This window comes from Carlito syrichta, unplaced genomic scaffold (genome assembly GCF_000164805.1).
Source record: "Carlito syrichta isolate Samal-C Ts95f unplaced genomic scaffold, Tarsius_syrichta-2.0.1 Scaffold169141, whole genome shotgun sequence".
NCBI classification, from domain to species: Eukaryota; Metazoa; Chordata; class Mammalia; order Primates; family Tarsiidae; genus Carlito; species Carlito syrichta.
In genome coordinates, this window is record NW_007113237.1 from 54,051 (window position 1) to 71,491 (window position 17,441).

A 17,441-nucleotide genomic window follows, 5' to 3' on the forward strand; every position below is an offset into this window, starting at 1 on the left:
TTAAGTTTGTGTCTAGAGGGAAGGAGTCAATCATCTCAATACCTCTACCACCCACATTATTTTAAGTCTGTTCAGATTTACATATTTTTATATTTTAAGTTTTCAAAAACTGGTCCTTTCTTATAGGCTCAGTGAAAAGCATTTTAAAAAAAAATTTAGAGAGTACGATTCACGCCAGGAATCCAATTCTAGGAAGCTTGCTTGAAACAGAGTAATTCACCATAAACTTGGAGAACCTGAGGTTTCATTCCTTTCTTACATGAAAGGTTTTCAGACTGAAATAGTATTAGAACAAAGACATTGGGCAAAGGTCAAAAGTCTTATCCATAGAAAGAAAATCCAGTGTTGAGAAATATACACAGGATTTTTAATAAAGTTATCTTTGTGAAAAACAATCTGACATTATCTGTCTGTTGCAAGACATGTATTGATTTGACCTCATAAAGCTAAATAAATTAAACAAGTATTTTATAATTAATTGCACGTCATTATGACCAAAAGTAATTTTTATGGCATTTTACTAGGTCTTCAGGGAGTTTAATTTATTCATGTCCCTGATTAAATCAAAGTGCCCTGAAGGAGATATTGACTCATATTGCCAGAGTATGGTGGCCATGGGAGTGTGGTTGTCCAGCCGACAGATCCTTGTTGAGGTCGAGGGTAGGAGGGCAGAATGTGAGTACAACAGTAGTATGCACACAGCAGAAGGCCTTGCTCACAAGGACAACAGTCCTAGTTCGACTCTGAAATCCAACCACTGATTAACACATAAACTTAGCAATACATAATATACCCCAGGAGGCTAACTATAAATCAAATCTGTTTAGGGAGAACTTGAAGAAAAATAAGATTACTTATATTCTACTATATTTTCTCTTGCTAAGTGACTCTTATGTACAAATTAGCACTGATTAAAATTCTAATTATAAATAAAATATTATTTTTAAGTACTTATTTGTATATGTCTACATATACTCATCCACAAAACAAAAATAGCAGTTACTGATACAGAAATTAAACTACTTGAAATTAAATAGGATGCCTATGAAATTGAGAAGAACCATAAGCATATAAAATAACGAGTGGGAAAATGATACTGTATTTGGCAACCTATCTGGTTCCTATCAGTGCTGGGTCTGAAATTCTGACAGCTCAATTTATTCCAATGGTACTGTGTCTACAAGCTGTGGAAAGGACACCATTTTTCTATCATCTGTCCAGTAAAATTCTGTGAAAACACTGTGTGCAGTGCTAAGCATGGAACACTCACCTCCTCCTCCAGCCAGTCGTTGTACTGCACAATAGAAGACATGGCCATGTCCGCGCCTTTCATGTAGAAGTTGATTTCTGCTGTGGACTCATCCTGCACAGAATGAAAACCAGCACAGGTACGTTCAGGCTGCACTGTTCATCCAACCAGATCAGTCTGACAGTGAACACTCAGAAAAATCACTCTCAGTGGTGGTCTCCCTGTGGCAAGCTTTCCTACTTTCCTATCCCAAGGTTGCAGCCCATCTTCACTGCCAGTGCAACCAAGGACTGAGAACACCACTGCACCACTAGGAGATGCCCGGCTGAGGCTTCTGAAATAAAGTCTGTTGGACTGCATTAATTCTTTTAAATTTTCATAGCTTGATGGAACACTTCATCGTTTAATCAGCTTCTAAGATACATATTTGGTATATACTAAAAAAACTAAACAGAGGTATATTTTAGCAACTTTATGGTCATCACTCATTAAGTTAAAACTCTTTGGCAAGCTACTTTTGCTGAAAACAAAACAGCTTTAATTGGTTTCAAAACTTAACAAATTCTGCCTTAGTTGGTTTAGGAGAGCTATTTTATCTCACCAGAGCCACACTAGTTTCCCAGCCATAAAGTATTAGTTTGAATGTTTTCAGAAAAAAACTATAAGCATATAGCATCTGAGTAAATATTTAACTTTCCTTTTCTTTTGGGAAAGTTTTTATGTCTATCTTAAACACTCAGAAAGAAGCATCATAGGCAGGCAGGGCAGCCCACGCATAGCGATCCTCTTGAAGAAACAAGCTATAACGTATACCCGGACAATGACACCCATTCGCTTGCTCTCAGACGTGAAGGGAAACATCTGCAGGATGTGGAAGGTGAGGATCTGGCCGCCAGGGGTCTTCAGTTGCATGGAGGTGAGGTCTCTACTGACCAGGGTGAGGCCCACGCTCTCTGTCCACTGCACCAGAGCCACCTACGGGAAACCAGCAACACATAAGGCAACTGGCCATCTCTGGAAGCTGCATGGAAGCTGCCCAGCACCTTAGCAGTCAGGAATTTTGCTTAGACTTGCGAACTTTAGATCAATGCATTGAGAACTTTTTGTTCTTGTGGCCATGCCAAGTATGTCCTTCTGAGTAACATTTTTATAGTGAACTTTTACAGCAATGTGACAAAAAGTCCCTTGGTCTTTTTTTTTTTTTTTTTTAAATAAAGACCAATTACAAATCCTAAAAGCTTTTTTTTCCCTTTTTTTTTTCTTCCACAATTTGTACTTACAAGCTCTCTAGAACCAGATGGTTTGAAAATCTAGAATGCTGCATACACCAATCTGTCCTGGAGGCAGAGGAGGAAGTTGGCTACTTTTCAAGGTTCTTTTCACCCTGATTCGATGGACTACGTCAAAAAGCGAATAATGTGAATCTCATGCTTATTCTGATTTTTTTTCTAAAATAAAGTGGTGAGTGTGTCTACATGCAAAGTTTGCAAATTTAAAGGAGACAAAACAGTCAAAGAGGAACGCAAGTCTGGGTTCTAAGCCCAACCGTGAGAGTTGGCAGCTCTGAGGCTAGGCCTTCATTCTGCCAGTTCACGCTTCTCTTATGCAAATTGGAAAATATACTTGCAAAGTGTTCTAATGTTGGAATGATATGAGTAAATTCCTTGACATATGACAGGTACTTAGAAATAGAAGCTATTCTTATTTCTATTTACTAAGTTTTTAAAATTTAAAAATCATAAATGGGAGAAAAAATTTTAAGTTAATAATTTATGAGCAGTATTTTATGACAGTATTTTCTGAAAATAAGTTTATCTTTAAAAGCAACCTCACTATGAGACATGCACCAGTAAAAGTAAGATATCCAAAGCCTGCCATGCAGCTGGAGGGGCACCATCTGCAATGCCACCCACCAGCGAGGAGCAGGGGCATCCCAGACAAGGCAGTCCACAAGCACAGCCACACCTTCTGGGGTCTCCTGTTCACCCCACAGGCCTGCTGCATGACATCCCTTAGGGCCTACAAGGCTTCCGGCAAGAGAGCTCATCCTTGCCTTCAATTTTAACCTCCATCTCACTCTCAGTCAGATGGTTTTCAGATTTTGGGTTCCGGAACATTTTAAATGCTGTCTAGTGTCCAGGCATTATTAATTTGATGTTAGTGTGCTCTGGAAATCCCTGTGAGGATAAGTTCACACTCTGAGGGAGACTGTGCAGCGTTCTCAAGGGCTCTGGTGCAGAGGTCAACTGCCCAGGTTAGGATCCTGGAGTCCCCAACAACCCGTTTCCTCATCTACCAAATGGTGTGACAGAGGTCACCACTCAGGGTGACTAGGGGGATTCAAGACGTAACCTCTAAGAGCACCAGGACTGTTCAGCCATCTGTAGAATGTCAGGGCTCCACGCTTCTTGCATAGAAGCCTTTTATCCATGTTCTCTTAGGCAGACCAGCAATTCCTTTTGAAATCTGATTTTCTAAGTAACTCCTACAAATTCAACTACAGAACACCTCCAATGTTCAATGTCTGAGACTGTAGAAAAAAATCTGTAGTTTTCAACTCTTTGACCTCTACCTGGTGGCACACCATGCAGGGGAGGGACATGCCCAACATGGAGGAAACTGAATAGGACACACTGTCTGGAGCTGTAGCCTGGCTCTGTAGAATGAGGACTGGTATGGAGCAGAGTGAAGAGCAGTGTTAAGCCATTGCCCCACCTCAAGGGCTGTTTGCGGGTGCCACCGAGGGGGATGCACTGCAGTTGGCTTCAGAAAGTCACAGTGGACACTGCCCAGCTCCCCTATCAGGGACCTTAGGTGGTCTCTCAAACGTTTCTCAGGATCTCAAAAAGGAGCTAAACAAACAAGCAAGCTTACTGTTTTAGGATAATAAAGATGCACATAATTACACAGCTTAACACAACTTACTACAGCTTTAACTTATGTGTACTCAGTGCATTGGAGAAAAATGTACCTTGAATACATTTCTAATACTTTAAAAAGTTTACATGGTAAAGTTAGCTTATGATAAGGAGTAGAATGATTCTAGAAAAAAAGGATTGCGAGTGAAATAACAATGATGCCACATGTAGGGTTATTTCAGTTCAGAGTTGGAAATGCATCTTTAGAGAAGAGGCCTAATAGGTCTCAGAGAGCTGATGCCTGTCTTAGGCCAAGTTCTTCATCCGCACTCTGAAACAGAAGACACTGAGGGGCCATTTTCTATCTTCAAGAACCCTACACAACTAGTCTGCTCCAGGCAAAGGGAAAGCAGTCAGTCCATGGTGTATACAACCAAGCCCTGGTATGGACCACTCCATTCCCAGGCTCAGGGGCTGGAGGTGTGTCTTCAGCAGAGCCTGGTCTATTCTCAGGCTATGACCCTAAAGCTCCTGGTGCTCTTCTCTGACCCCACCCCCACTGATTTACTCCGTAATCTCAGTTGCTGAACACACTTCAAAAACCACTCTCTGAAGTAGGAATGACTATGTATTGTGTTTGAACTTCTTCCCAGCCCAAATATATCATTTAGAAATACAAATTTCATTTAAATTAATAAAGCCACACAGTTAGATATTTATAAATCCAGAGACAGTAAAATTTTACACATTAGACTACTAACTAAAGAGATGTAGTTGTAGAGAATTATTATTTTACTATGAGCAATATTGAAATTAAATAGTTTTCATATTTAGGGGAAAAGCAGCATCTGATCTTATTAATTAGCCCTGCATGTAAGAGTCAGGAAAATTTGTTGAGTATCTGCACAGTATCCACAGATATTCCAGGCAGAGGGACATGGGACAAGGTCTAGTTCCAGCCCTCAGCACTGGCTGAAAAACAGGTCTGACCTTGACCCTTTTCTGTTTAATCTCTCTACCTGTGGGTAGACTGAAAAATAAAAAAGTGCCCTTAGATGGGCAAAACCTGTTTGGTATCTAACCCCTGAGCAAATCTGAAAATGTGTTCAACAGGCTGGAATACTCTAGGACATTGGTCTGGGCAAAGATTTCTTGAGTGAGACCTCAAAAGCAGAGGCAACCAATACATAAATGGACAAATGGGATCACACCAAGCTAAAAAGTATCTGTACAGCACAGACACAAAGGGAAGAGACAGCCCATAGAATGAGGGGAAAACACCTGCAAACTATCCATTTGACAGGGGATTAATAACCAGAATATATAAGAAACAAACAACTCAATAGGGAAAAAAATTCAATTAAAAATGGGCAAAAGATATGAATAGAAGACATACACATAGATGGCCAGTGGGTATATGAAAAATAATCAAAATCACTAATTACCAAGAAAATGCAAGTCAAAACTTCAATGAGATTATCATCTCACCCTAGTTAAATGGTTTGTATAAAAAAGACAGTCAATAACAGATGCTAGTGAGAAGTGAAGAAAGGGGAACCCTCAGACACTTCTGGTGAGGATGTAAACTTGTACAGTTACTATGCAGAACAGTATAAAGGTTCTTCAAAATACTAAAACTACAACTACCATATGATCCAGCAATCCCACCGCTGAGTACATATCTAAAATAAAGAAACTCAGTATATCAAAGAGACACCTGCATTCCCATGCTTACTGCAGGACTATTCACAATAGCCAAGATGTGCAATCAACTAAATGCCTATCAATAAATGAATACATAAAGAAAATGTGGTATGTATACACAATGGAATATTATTCAGCCATAAAAAGAATGAAATTCTGTCACCTGTAACAACATGAATGGAACTGAAAGACATTAAATAAAGTAAGTTAGGCACAGAAAGATAAATATCATATGTTCTTACTCAAATGTGAAAGCTAAAAATAAACTGAACTCATGGAGACAGAGAACAGAATGATGGTTTCTACAGGCTGGGATAGCTAGTAGGGAGGGGAAATAAAAGCATTTAGTTAATGGGTACAAAAATACAGTTAAATAGAAGGAAGAAGAACTAGTGTTTGGTAGCAAAATAGGGAGACTATAGCTAACAATAATTTACCTTATATTTCAAAATAACTGTAAGAGTGAAATTGGAATGTTCCTAATACAAAGAGACAATAAATGCTTGAGGTGATGGATATCTTAATAACCCTGATTTGGCCATTACACATTGTATTGTATGCCTGTATCAAAATATCACATGTACCCATAAATATCTACAATTAGGTACTCAAGAGAATTTAAATTTTTTTTAAAATAAAGAAGAGAAAAGAGAAAACAAGAATAATCAAAAGCCTTAAATTTCTGTTGTATTTCAGGCTGGTCAGAGCAAATCTGAAGTAATGTATTTAATTTTACTGCATTTGAGAGTATTCTCTGACAGGAATGCAAACACTGGAACACTTTCCTGTTTGTGGGAGCTCCTGACTATGTAGAAAGGATTCCCCCAGGAGAATACTGAAGTGGTGTTGGGGTGGCTTGTCACACAGCAGGGGCAAAGTGTGATACTCACTGTTGATGTTCTGACACTGTTAGAAGTTGGGTGACACTGATGTTCTAAGGACACCACAACTCCAGGATGCTACACGTGTGTTAAAAGTTAAACAGTGTGTCACCCACAGGGTTCGAATTAGAACTTCCCCCTCTGACTCCCTGTGTTAGTATGAGTTTAAAATCATGCCACAGATAGAACAGTGCTGCTTTAGAGCTCCAACAACATGCTCCAAATCGCAATACTGAAAGGCACCTCTACAGGGAACAGTAATGCTTCTGTATCACCACTGCACATGTAAAATGAAAGTGAAACTCTGCTACTTTTTTTTCCAATAAAACTTCCCTGTAAGCTGCAAATGATCCAATACTCCCAAGGTTAATTTTCAATTTACACAGCGAAAGGTTACATTTTGACCCGCAAATTGTACCTTTTCGTGAACACCCTATCATCTCACAGGTGTTCCACTGCAACAGGACTGAGCTGTCTATATTTGGTGACTCGCATCTATTTATTATTTAGCTTATGCTTGGCTTCACAACCCATTTGAGTTAGCAGCTTATAACAAAATCAGTTTAGCTTCTTATAGCTAACCCAGCATTCCCTCCAATTGTCTTTATCAATAATCACCAAAGGATTAACTTTATGTAATGCCAACCAGAAGAAAAAGAATATTCAAATTTTTCATAAAAAATAGATGCCTTAATTACTGTGCTAATGAAATTTGCTTATTATTGGACAGAATTCTTTTGACGATATAAAATCAAATATTTCAAGACTAGACCTATAAACAAATAACTAAAAAGAAAAATAATCTGGATGAGGATATCCAGTATTTCTAGAATATTTGCTGCTGAATTCACACTTAAGTATTCAATACTCCATACAGATCTAGTCTTCCTTACTGAAGTCAGACAAGTCAAAGAAACAGAAACCTAGACCAAGCAAAGAAACAGCTTTTATTTAGTAGTTTTAATGTTTGTTGTTGTTGTTGTTGTTGTTGTTGTTCTCTTTTGAGTTGAGGGTCTTGCTCTGTCCCCAAGGCTGGAGCGCAGTGGCACAATCATGGCTCACCACAGCCTTGTCTTCTCAGGCTCAGGTTCATAGCCTCCAATTCAACCTCCTGAGTAGCTGGGACTACAGGTGTGCATCATCACACTTCGCTAATATTTTACTTTTTTGTAGAAACAAGCTCTCCCTATGTTGACCAGGCTGGTCTCCTGGCTTTCAACAATCCTCCTGCTTTGGCCTCCCAAAATGCTGGGATTATAGGCATGAGCCAACACACCCAAACTTATTAGGTAGCTTTCTGAAATACACATATATACAATGTTTTTTCAGGTCATCGATAAAACCTGAGCAAACAGCAGGTTACATTTTTTACAACTTTTTTATCAGACCGCCTTAGTTTTCACCTAAAGTCCTCTTTCTGTCCCAGGATACTATTCAGGATTCACATGACATTTAATCACCATGTCTCCTTAGGCCACCCATGGTTGTGACCATCTCTTAGACTTTTCTTGTTCTGATAATGCTGATGTTTGGATTGCTGGTCAAGCACTTTGCAGAACACCCCTTGATTTGAGTTCATTTGCTGTTTCTCTCCTGAGTAGACTGGAGTATGGTCTAGGGAGGAAGAGTGCAGGAGTGAAGCGCTGTGCTTATTATATCATGTCAAGGATGCATGATATCAGTGCAACTCATCACTGTTGATGCTGACCCGATCCCCTGGCCATGGTGGTCAAATTACTCTTTTGTCTCCCTCTTTTTCCTACTATACTATTTGGGAGGAAGTCAGTATATATGGCCCACACCTAAACAATTAGCAATTATGCTGCCCTCTTTGAGGGTTAAATATCTGCATCAATTATTCCTTGGTACAGAAATTAAACATGGAAGATTTGTCTATTCCCTCCCATTTATTTATTTAATCATTTATTTATACCAGTTTGGACTCATGGATATCTTAATACTATGGGTTATAACCCAATATCATTTATTTTGTTGCTTAAAAACAACTGTTCCAGTGTGAGCCACTGGGAGCTTTTCCATTGGCTCCTGTGTCCCTTTGACACATCAATGTGGCAAGTATTGATCAGAAGTACTAAATTTTAACTTAAATGCCTTTTTAAAAAAAAATCTCTAATGACCTTTGACTTATAAAGTCATATTAATATATTTTCTAATACTGAAACATTCTTTTATTCCTAGGATAAACGATACTTGGTCATGGTGTATTATTATTTTGACAGACTCTAAACTTTGACCTGACATTATTATTATTATTATTGTTTTTAGAAAGCAGGATTTATTGAGAGGACAGAAAAGTTCCTACAGTGGGAGGGGACCCGAAGGGGTTACCCGACATTATTTTTAAGATTTCTCTACCTCTATTTGTAAGACTTGTACATACATTTCTTTTTTATTACATATGTATTTATTGTATCTTAGTCAGATTTTAAAATTCAGGATTAGGTTGGCTTCATAAAATGAATGAGAAGGCTTTGAGAGTTTTTTTTTTTTCTTGTTCCAGAAAAGTTTTTATAGTGTGTGACTTATTTGTGGCTCAAAATAACTGATCTATAAAACTGTCTGGTTTGGGGTGATTTTTTGAATTTCTTCTCTGGTCTACTCAGGTCTCTTTACATTCAATTTTGCGAATTCATATTTTTCCACAACACAGCTATTTTACTGAGGTTTTTGAAAATATTAGCATTTGGGCTGTGCTTAATATTCTTTTAAAAACTTAAGTGAATTTTTTTATTATACATTCTTTCATAAGCATAATTTCATGTGTCTACTTAGCTTACACGCTCTGTTTTGCATTATTAGTTTTCACCAGTAATTTTTTCATTTTATTAACCTTTCAAAGAATCAGTTTTTGAATTATGCCTTTTGCTATCATTACTTTTTTTCCCTCCTACTTTCCCCTTTGGTTTTGTTCTTTTTCTTTAAATTTTTTAGTGTGATGCCAAGTTAACTTATTTCCATTTCTTCCTTACAGATGCACACAGCCTCTGGTTATTTTGCAAGGCACTTCCTAACATGTCAGCTAGACTGGAGTGTGTCTTCTGTCCTGCTCTCACTGCTGTCTACAGACCACATTTGGGAGGTTTCACATGAAAACTTCTCTGGATCCTCTAACCCCTTTGCCATGGCTTCTCTTAGATCACCATTCCTTACATTGGTGAGTGTGTACACTAACTGGTATCTTCTAACAAGAGATACACAGAAAGAAAGCTGCTGAGGGAGAGTGGGAATTCTCAAGTGTGGAATAGAATCCATCTCAGAGTAGCTAACACATGGCAATGGCACTCATGCTCAGGCGGGGGCAGAAGGTCAGGGTGAACTCCATCCTTGTCTTCCCTGGATGCAATCAGGAGGGCACAGGCAGCCAGGAATGCACTCCTCAACCCGTCTCTGGCCATGTAGTTAGTGAAATGTGTCTTTATTCAGTTATGAGCTCTCTAATAATAGTGTTTCCAGTGCTGTCACTTGATTTTATCTTTTTAAGCAATTCCGTTAGTATTCAAATAAAAAATTGGAAGAGTGGTTTATCAAATACTCCTTGTGTGCTTCTCTATTAATATGGAATTAATTGCTACCTGACATTATAATAGGAAATTATCCTGGAGATATTTGTCTCCGAAATGAAAAAAGATAGCCCAGAATTTAAAGGCTTAGTACATTTCAAATGACTATTTTGCTTTTAGAAATTTCTTATAATGTGATTATTGACAATAATAAAAAGGCAAAAAATCTTGAACGTGAATGTAAAAAACACATTTAAGTGAAAGGCTGAACTAAATCTCATCTGTAGCCTACTTAGCAACACTCTTAAGGAGTCCTTAAGGAGTCTTCCTCACAGGTGACTGGCTTACACAGACACATTTTCCATGCTAAGTAACCACTATGGGAAAGGATATCCAAGAGTAATATCATCTGAGAGAAAATAAAACATGGGGCAAATTTATCATTAATAATCCTCAATGATTCCATTATTCAGAAATATCTGTGCTGTTAGTCTTGAAAAGCTTGGGAGAAATTTCCTTGATCATATTAGCAATTAACCCATGTAAATGCCGGTTACACTCTTAAGTATAACATCTTTTACCATGTACTTTATAAATCACAATGTAATCACTGACATTTCATCATTTTTATTGTGATTATGATCATTTTTATAATTTAATAGAATTATTAACATAAAATGCAATTTGATCATCTGGAAAAACTGCTAATCAATATTCACAGACAGGCTATATAGTATTTATTCTCTTCTGGTCTTGAAGGTCACAGAGTGAAGGCTTTATGTCACCAACAATGATTTGCTCCTCACAAATATATTGACAAAACACCACAATTAGTCTTGCTTCAATAGGCACACACAATAAAATGAATTTAAAAATGCAGCATGCCACATGCATTAGTGTCTACTTCTGTAAACCCAAAAGCAATGCTATTAAGGATGTAACATTCCTCTATTTTTAAATAATCCACTTGTGGTTTGCCATTAATTCTAGCTGATTCTTGCACATAAATGCTGGAGTGAGCCAATGAGAGCTATATCTTGAAATAATATTTAAATATAGAACTTACTGATGCGAGAGAATGCAGCCACAGAGGAGAAAACAATGCTACTAATAAATAGTTGGTTTAGAGGAATAAGCAGTCACTGAGAATCACAGCCAATCTTTTTGGCTCAAAAGAAGCCAGTGGTCTTCAAGGTCCTGTCATGTCATGCCTTAACCACCTGAGCTGACATCTTCGCCTTCAAGGGCTCTGCCTGCCTAGCCCATACCCTTGTTATGATTGCTGGTGACACGAGTTCAGTCCTGGCGTTCTGCTACTGCACTAGACACACACTTCAACCACTGCAGAGGACTATATGTTAATGTGCGAAGGAATTTCCAGGGAGCACTTAGCATGTGCTCAGCAGGAATGTGCTGTGCTAAGCTGTGGAGACAGTGACAGGCAAGCAGAACTTTCTACTGTCTTCGAGAAAATGAAATATTGATCACTCATCATAAGAAGCAACAATGAGGCATAAGTAGGCTCCACAAAATGAATACAAAATGAGTTATTCACATTTTGGCACCACCACCACTTTCTAAACCTCAAGTATCACCAAACATGTCAGAGATATCACTGCATGTATTTAATGCTCACGCCTCATAGGACCTGTAAGGACTTAAAACTAATTATCCCAGAATTCAATTATTCGTGTAATAAAAATTCATCTATGCACACGTGTAGGTAAGATTAAAGCTCCTTTCTCCTTTCAGGAAAATGAAATCAAGACTGCTTATACTGTGAAGAATAGCAACCATGGCGTAAGAGACGTAAAACTAGGGCATTCTACTTAATGAATGACATTCATTCTAAAGACTAAGATGACACAAGTGCCACAAACAAACAGGGTATGAGAGGATGGTGTGGAAGCAGAATGTATACAACTAGTTCAGTCTCTTAAATGATAATGTTGCTTATTAACCATATATGTTGTGATAGGTCAAAGCTGAGGTTAAACAGAAAACATCAATTGAACCATTTCCCTAAATAAAGCTCCAGGGTGCAATATTCTAAGCACTTTATTCAATAAAAAATGCTTTTAAAACGGTACTTTGGTGATTGGGAAGCATTGCTATCATCCGTCAACCTAACTGCAGCAAAGTTCAATAAGCTAAATAATGAACCATTTAGATGATTTTCCTGAGGCTTTGCAGATCTGCAAACACTGCATCAATAGAGCTCTTTAAAAATTATGATGAAGGCTCCTGTTTTCATTTTCAGAGTTAAAATATGTGTTAGGGTTTTTAAAGGTTACTTAATGTTCTGCTAATTTTAATCATTGTCCAATTTCCAAAGAAGAAAGAAATTTTAAATAAGTCAAAAAATTTAAATATAAGATTAACAGTTTCTATAACTTCTTTAAGTTCGTAATAATTTTTAAGTCAATGATATCTCTCTCTATTGTGACTTCCTAATTCAAAAATTGTTATGACTTAGGCAAAAATTTAAAGATAGAAATCCCACATACTTTCAATAAAATTTTTATTTTTGGCAGTTAATAAGGTATATATAGTATTTTATAAACTTTCAATAAAATTTTCCTTGGGAGAAATCTCTAGTTTAAGTTTCTCATGCTTAGGACTGGGAAATAATTCTTTTTCAATATATAATCACATGGAATCTTTGACAATTTCTAGAATGCTGTAAGAGAAAAAAATGTGTTGGATCTTTTTTTGTAGAAAAAAAATGATGGCTTGTTTTCTTTCAAAAAACAGTTACCAATGACCCATCTTTGTCTCAAAGCCTACACTGAAATGCTAAGAAGATGGCAATTTATATATCTTACCTGTTCATCCTGTTTGTTTTTAGATCCTCAGATTTGCTTATGATTGTTGAACTATGTCTTTTTGTTTAAATTTCCTCTACAAAATACAGAGATTTTGGACACCGCCCCCCCCAGCTCAATTCCAATAGTAGTTCTGCCTTTGGCTACAGAGATTTTTACATATCTACAGGTCAACACAATCTAAAATCTAACAGGATTGATAATTGAAGGGGCCTTAGAAATCCTGCCTACTGACAAAATGACTTAAGAAATGGCATGCTGATAGTGGATGCCCAAGGTGCCAGGAGCATTGCTAACATGTGCTCCCAAGGGGCTTCCCTCTATACCATGATGAAGGTAAATTCTGGAACTTCTTGGAAATTGAAAACTTCAATGAAACCCAACTTGCTCAGATATTGCCAATATTTTCTGCAGAGAGAATGTGATTCACAAAAAAGACCTTAAGTTCATCATCGTTTCATTCTGCACCAAAAAGGCAAACACTCATACACTAGGACATGGCCTTGCTGCACTAGGGACCTGGCTCCTACTGGAACTTCTGATGCTCCAGATTAAGGCCCAACATTCTCACAGCCATGTCTGACTCCCTCCTCCCACCTGACCAGCAGCTCCTGTCCCCTCTCCAAATGGCTGGGACTCACTCAGCAACCAGTGGAGAGTAAGACAAACGTCACATGAGGCAGCACAAAGCATGGTCCCTTCTTCACAGACCTTGTGGTATGACCAAACAGGGAAGCCCACATGAACACACACTGGAGAACCAATGAGGAGGGTCAGCTAGTGGACACAGAGTCAGTGATAAGGAACAGCCAGGGGACATAGGGTCAGTGACAAGGGACAGCTGGGGACACTAAGTCAGTGATGAGGGACAGTCAGGGGACATGGAGCCAGTGATGAGGAAAAGCTAGGGGACAAAAAGCCAGTGACGAGGGACAGCCAGGGACACCAAGTCAGGGATGAGGGACAGCAAGGAAGCACAGAGCCAGTAACAAGGGACTCCCGAGGGCATGGGTCAATGACAAGGGACACAAAGTCACAGGAGGAATTCCAGGAAAATCAGCTGACCATTTTGTGATGGCGGTTACACTGGGCTTGGCCCATCCTTCCATGTTGAATAAAACACTCTGAATGATCAGAAAAGTAACAAGGCCCTTATAAAAATGCCAAATCATAACATAATGGCATTTAGAAAGTATCTTGAGTCCCTGACACCAATACACAAAGGGTTCTAGCCCACTCAGTTTTGATGTGTAGGAAAGTGTTTCAGAATGGGTAGTGGGAACCAGGCAGGGAGGTAAGGGAGGGCAGGACCACGTGGAGGCCAATACCAGCAGGCTCACAGAGTTCAGCAGGGAGCAGAGTTCCCAGGTTCAGAGGTCTGTGGTCAGAGGTCCTGGGGACAGTGGTACTGCAGCTTTACCCACAGCAAATTGCCACCAAGCAGACTCCAGGAGGCTGCATGGCTGTGTGCCAGAGCATCTAGTCACACTGGACCAATGGCACTAGAGCGCAAATTAGGCCTGGAGACACTGTTATGACAGGCTCAATAAGACACTGTGGGAGCCAGGCACGGTGACTCAAGTCTGTAATCTCAGCACTTTGAGAAGCCAAGGCAATGAGGACTGCTTGAGCCCATGGGTTTGAGACCAGCCTGGGCAACATGGTGAGATCTTGTCTCTTCAATAAAAATAAAAAAATTAGCCAGGCGTGGTATAGCGCGCCTATAGTTCTGGCTACTTGGAAGACTGAGGCAGAAGGATCGCCAGAGCCCAGGAGGTCAACGCTGGGGTGGCTGTGAGCATGCCACTACACTCCAGCCTGGATGACAGAGTGAGACTCCAACTCAATCAATGATACTGCGGGGATTGCAAGTGCAAGCGCTGATGCAGGGCAGCTTGACCATGGTTGCATTTCGGACACAGTAACGGAGACAGGTAGGGCGGCAAGCTTGTGGGGGGAAGGTAAGTCTATCTTTGACTTGCTGAGTCTGGGAGGTGAAGTACTACACGTTCTCAACTTCTATGTTTACAAACGCCACTCTTGTCCTCTCGGTTATTTTTTTTAACCATCCCTTAAGCTCTTACATGGCTCATGATATGCCATGATTTCTAAATTGGTTATTTTGGTTAGAGTAAGATAAAATCTTGACTACACAAGAAGAAAGAAATGCCTACATAACTAAAGCTTTAAAAAATAAGCTTGTTTTCAAAGTGATGACAGTAGCTTATACTTTGTAAAACACCCCAAGTCTGCTGGTACGTTTTGGGTATTTTCTTACTATTCCTTATTATTGTGAAGCCCAAAAAAGGTAATTGAAGTTCTATGAAGTTCTACCCCTAACAACTTCAGGAGACCTCATGGAGAGTCACCACTTCTGAAGGCATATGGAAGATTTCAGCATTCACCTTAAATCCTAAAATTAAGTCAAAAGGAAGATTTGCAAGACCCAGTGTGGGTGCAACCTTTTGGATTTTCAAAATTCCCAGTCGTATGCCAGACGTAGTGAATCATCAGTGTTTTTGGAATTGAGGTGCTGGTATGGATATTTAAAAAAAGAAACAATCCTAAAGTCTACCTGACGTTCAGACAGGTGTTTACATGTAAAGCACTCCTACCCCAGGACAGCAGTTCCCACATGTGCACACAAAGTTATGAGATGCACTTTCAGGAAACGTGACCTGGTCCCACAGCCTGGGCTGCATTAGGACACAGTCACAACCCTCCATGAAAAAGAGATGAGTGATATGACTGGCTGTTCCCAAGCCATGAGAGGTGGAGTTCTATCTTCAGAGTCTGCATTCAGGCAACTCTAAAGTCGCTTTCTATACCTGATGGTTTTGTAGACAGCAAGGTGCCTTCTCAGTCCTCAGCACATGCTCATTTATTTCACTCTGTTTAGAACACATGTGTTACATATGTATTCTAGTCATCATCCACAAGGTTCTGCCCGTAACATTTGAAACTCACAGCTGGGCATTCTGACATCTTACTGAATTCTCATCAACAGAATAGGGATTGCTCGCTAGTGTCCAAATTTCACACTGTGAGTCGTCCTGCACTGCACACATCCACACCACCTCCTCACTGCTGCCGTGGTCTCTGCACTGTATGTTATCCTGCACCAAATGTGTTCACACTGCCTCCTCACTGCTGCTGTGTCCATCTCACTGTGTTACAGCACGCCACATACATCTGCACTGTCTCCTCTCCGCTGCTTGAGTCAATACATTGTGTGTTATCCCACACTACACAAGTCTACACTGCTTCCTCATTGCTGCTGTGTCCACCACACTGTGTTATCCCACACGGCTTCCTCACTGCTGCTGTGTCCATTGCACTGTCATGCGCTTACAGCAAGGGCCTCTCTCTCTACTGAAGGATCCACTGCCAAAAAAACAGGCCCTGTTTTCTGCCTCTCGATTCTTTTTCCTGTCCTTGGCCTCCATGTGCCTCCCTGCCCATCTGGCCCACCTGCTGATTAGCAACCCTGGGGTTTTATGTTCATACTCCTTTTACTTGTAGAATTAGAACTGAGCAGGTCTCATATCCATATATTAAGAAATTGAACTAATAAATGAATACTTTCCAAGATACAATTTTTAGTTTTTGAACCTATGATTTTGCTTAGTCTTTGTCATGAATCTTAAATTTTCTTTTTTTTGTTTGTTTGTTTTTTTGAGTTGGAGTCTCACTCTGTTGCCCAGACTGGAGTGCAGTGGCTGCTCCCGGTCACCGCAGCCTCGACCTGCTGGGCTCCGGCGACCCTTCTGCCTCAGCCTTCCAAGCAGCCAGAATTACCGGCATGCACTACCACGCCCAACTGATTTTTTGATTTATTGTAGAGATGAGGTCTCGCTGCCCAGGTGGGTCTCAAACCCGCGGGCTCAGGCAATCCACTCACTTCAGCCTCCCAAAGGTGCGGGATTACAGGAATCTTAAATTTTCTACTCACTGTACATTCATGCAACCTATACTTACTTTGCATTTATTTAAAATAGCTTTGAGATACAAATCTCATACAATTCATTCATTTAAAGTGTATAATGTAATGGACTTTAGCATATTCAGAGTTGTGTACCCATCACATAGTAAGGCATTTCATTCCCCTAAACTTCCTTCCCTTTAGCTATCATTCCTCCAGCCCTGGCAACCACTGATCTACTCTCTAGATTTGCCTCTGGACATGTCATGGAAATGGAATTATAGTACATGTGCCTGTGGCCTTTAGTCTGGCTTATTTCACTGAGTATGTATTCAGGGCTCATCCACATTACCATATGTTTTAGTGCTTCATGCTTCATGTTTCAGTGCTTCATAATATTGCACATGTGTGGATAGACCACATTTTGTTTATTTATTTACCAGTGATGGACGGCATGTGGGCTGCTACCACCTTTTGGCTA

The 17,441-nt window shown here is 39.6% G+C and overlaps 2 protein-coding genes across 2 annotated transcripts in view; both read right to left on the bottom strand.

Moving 5' to 3' along the window:
- The window catches only part of LOC103252630 (probable phospholipid-transporting ATPase IIB), a 57,681-nt gene that overhangs the window by 37,266 nt on the left and 2,974 nt on the right, over nucleotides 1-17,441 (bottom strand). Inside the window, exon 2 of the mRNA XM_008051221.1 lies at nucleotides 1,271-1,363. Within this exon, the coding sequence (XP_008049412.1) occupies nucleotides 1,271-1,333 (63 nt within the window). The 5' untranslated portion in view covers nucleotides 1,334-1,363. The remainder of the gene's footprint in view (nucleotides 1-1,270; nucleotides 1,364-17,441) is intronic.
- LOC110594928 (probable phospholipid-transporting ATPase IIB) overlaps nucleotides 1,973-17,441 on the bottom strand; it is a 21,490-nt gene continuing 6,021 nt past the window's right edge. Inside the window, exon 3 of the mRNA XM_021709193.1 lies at nucleotides 1,973-2,224. Coding sequence (XP_021564868.1) covers nucleotides 1,973-2,224 — 252 coding nt within the window. The remainder of the gene's footprint in view (nucleotides 2,225-17,441) is intronic.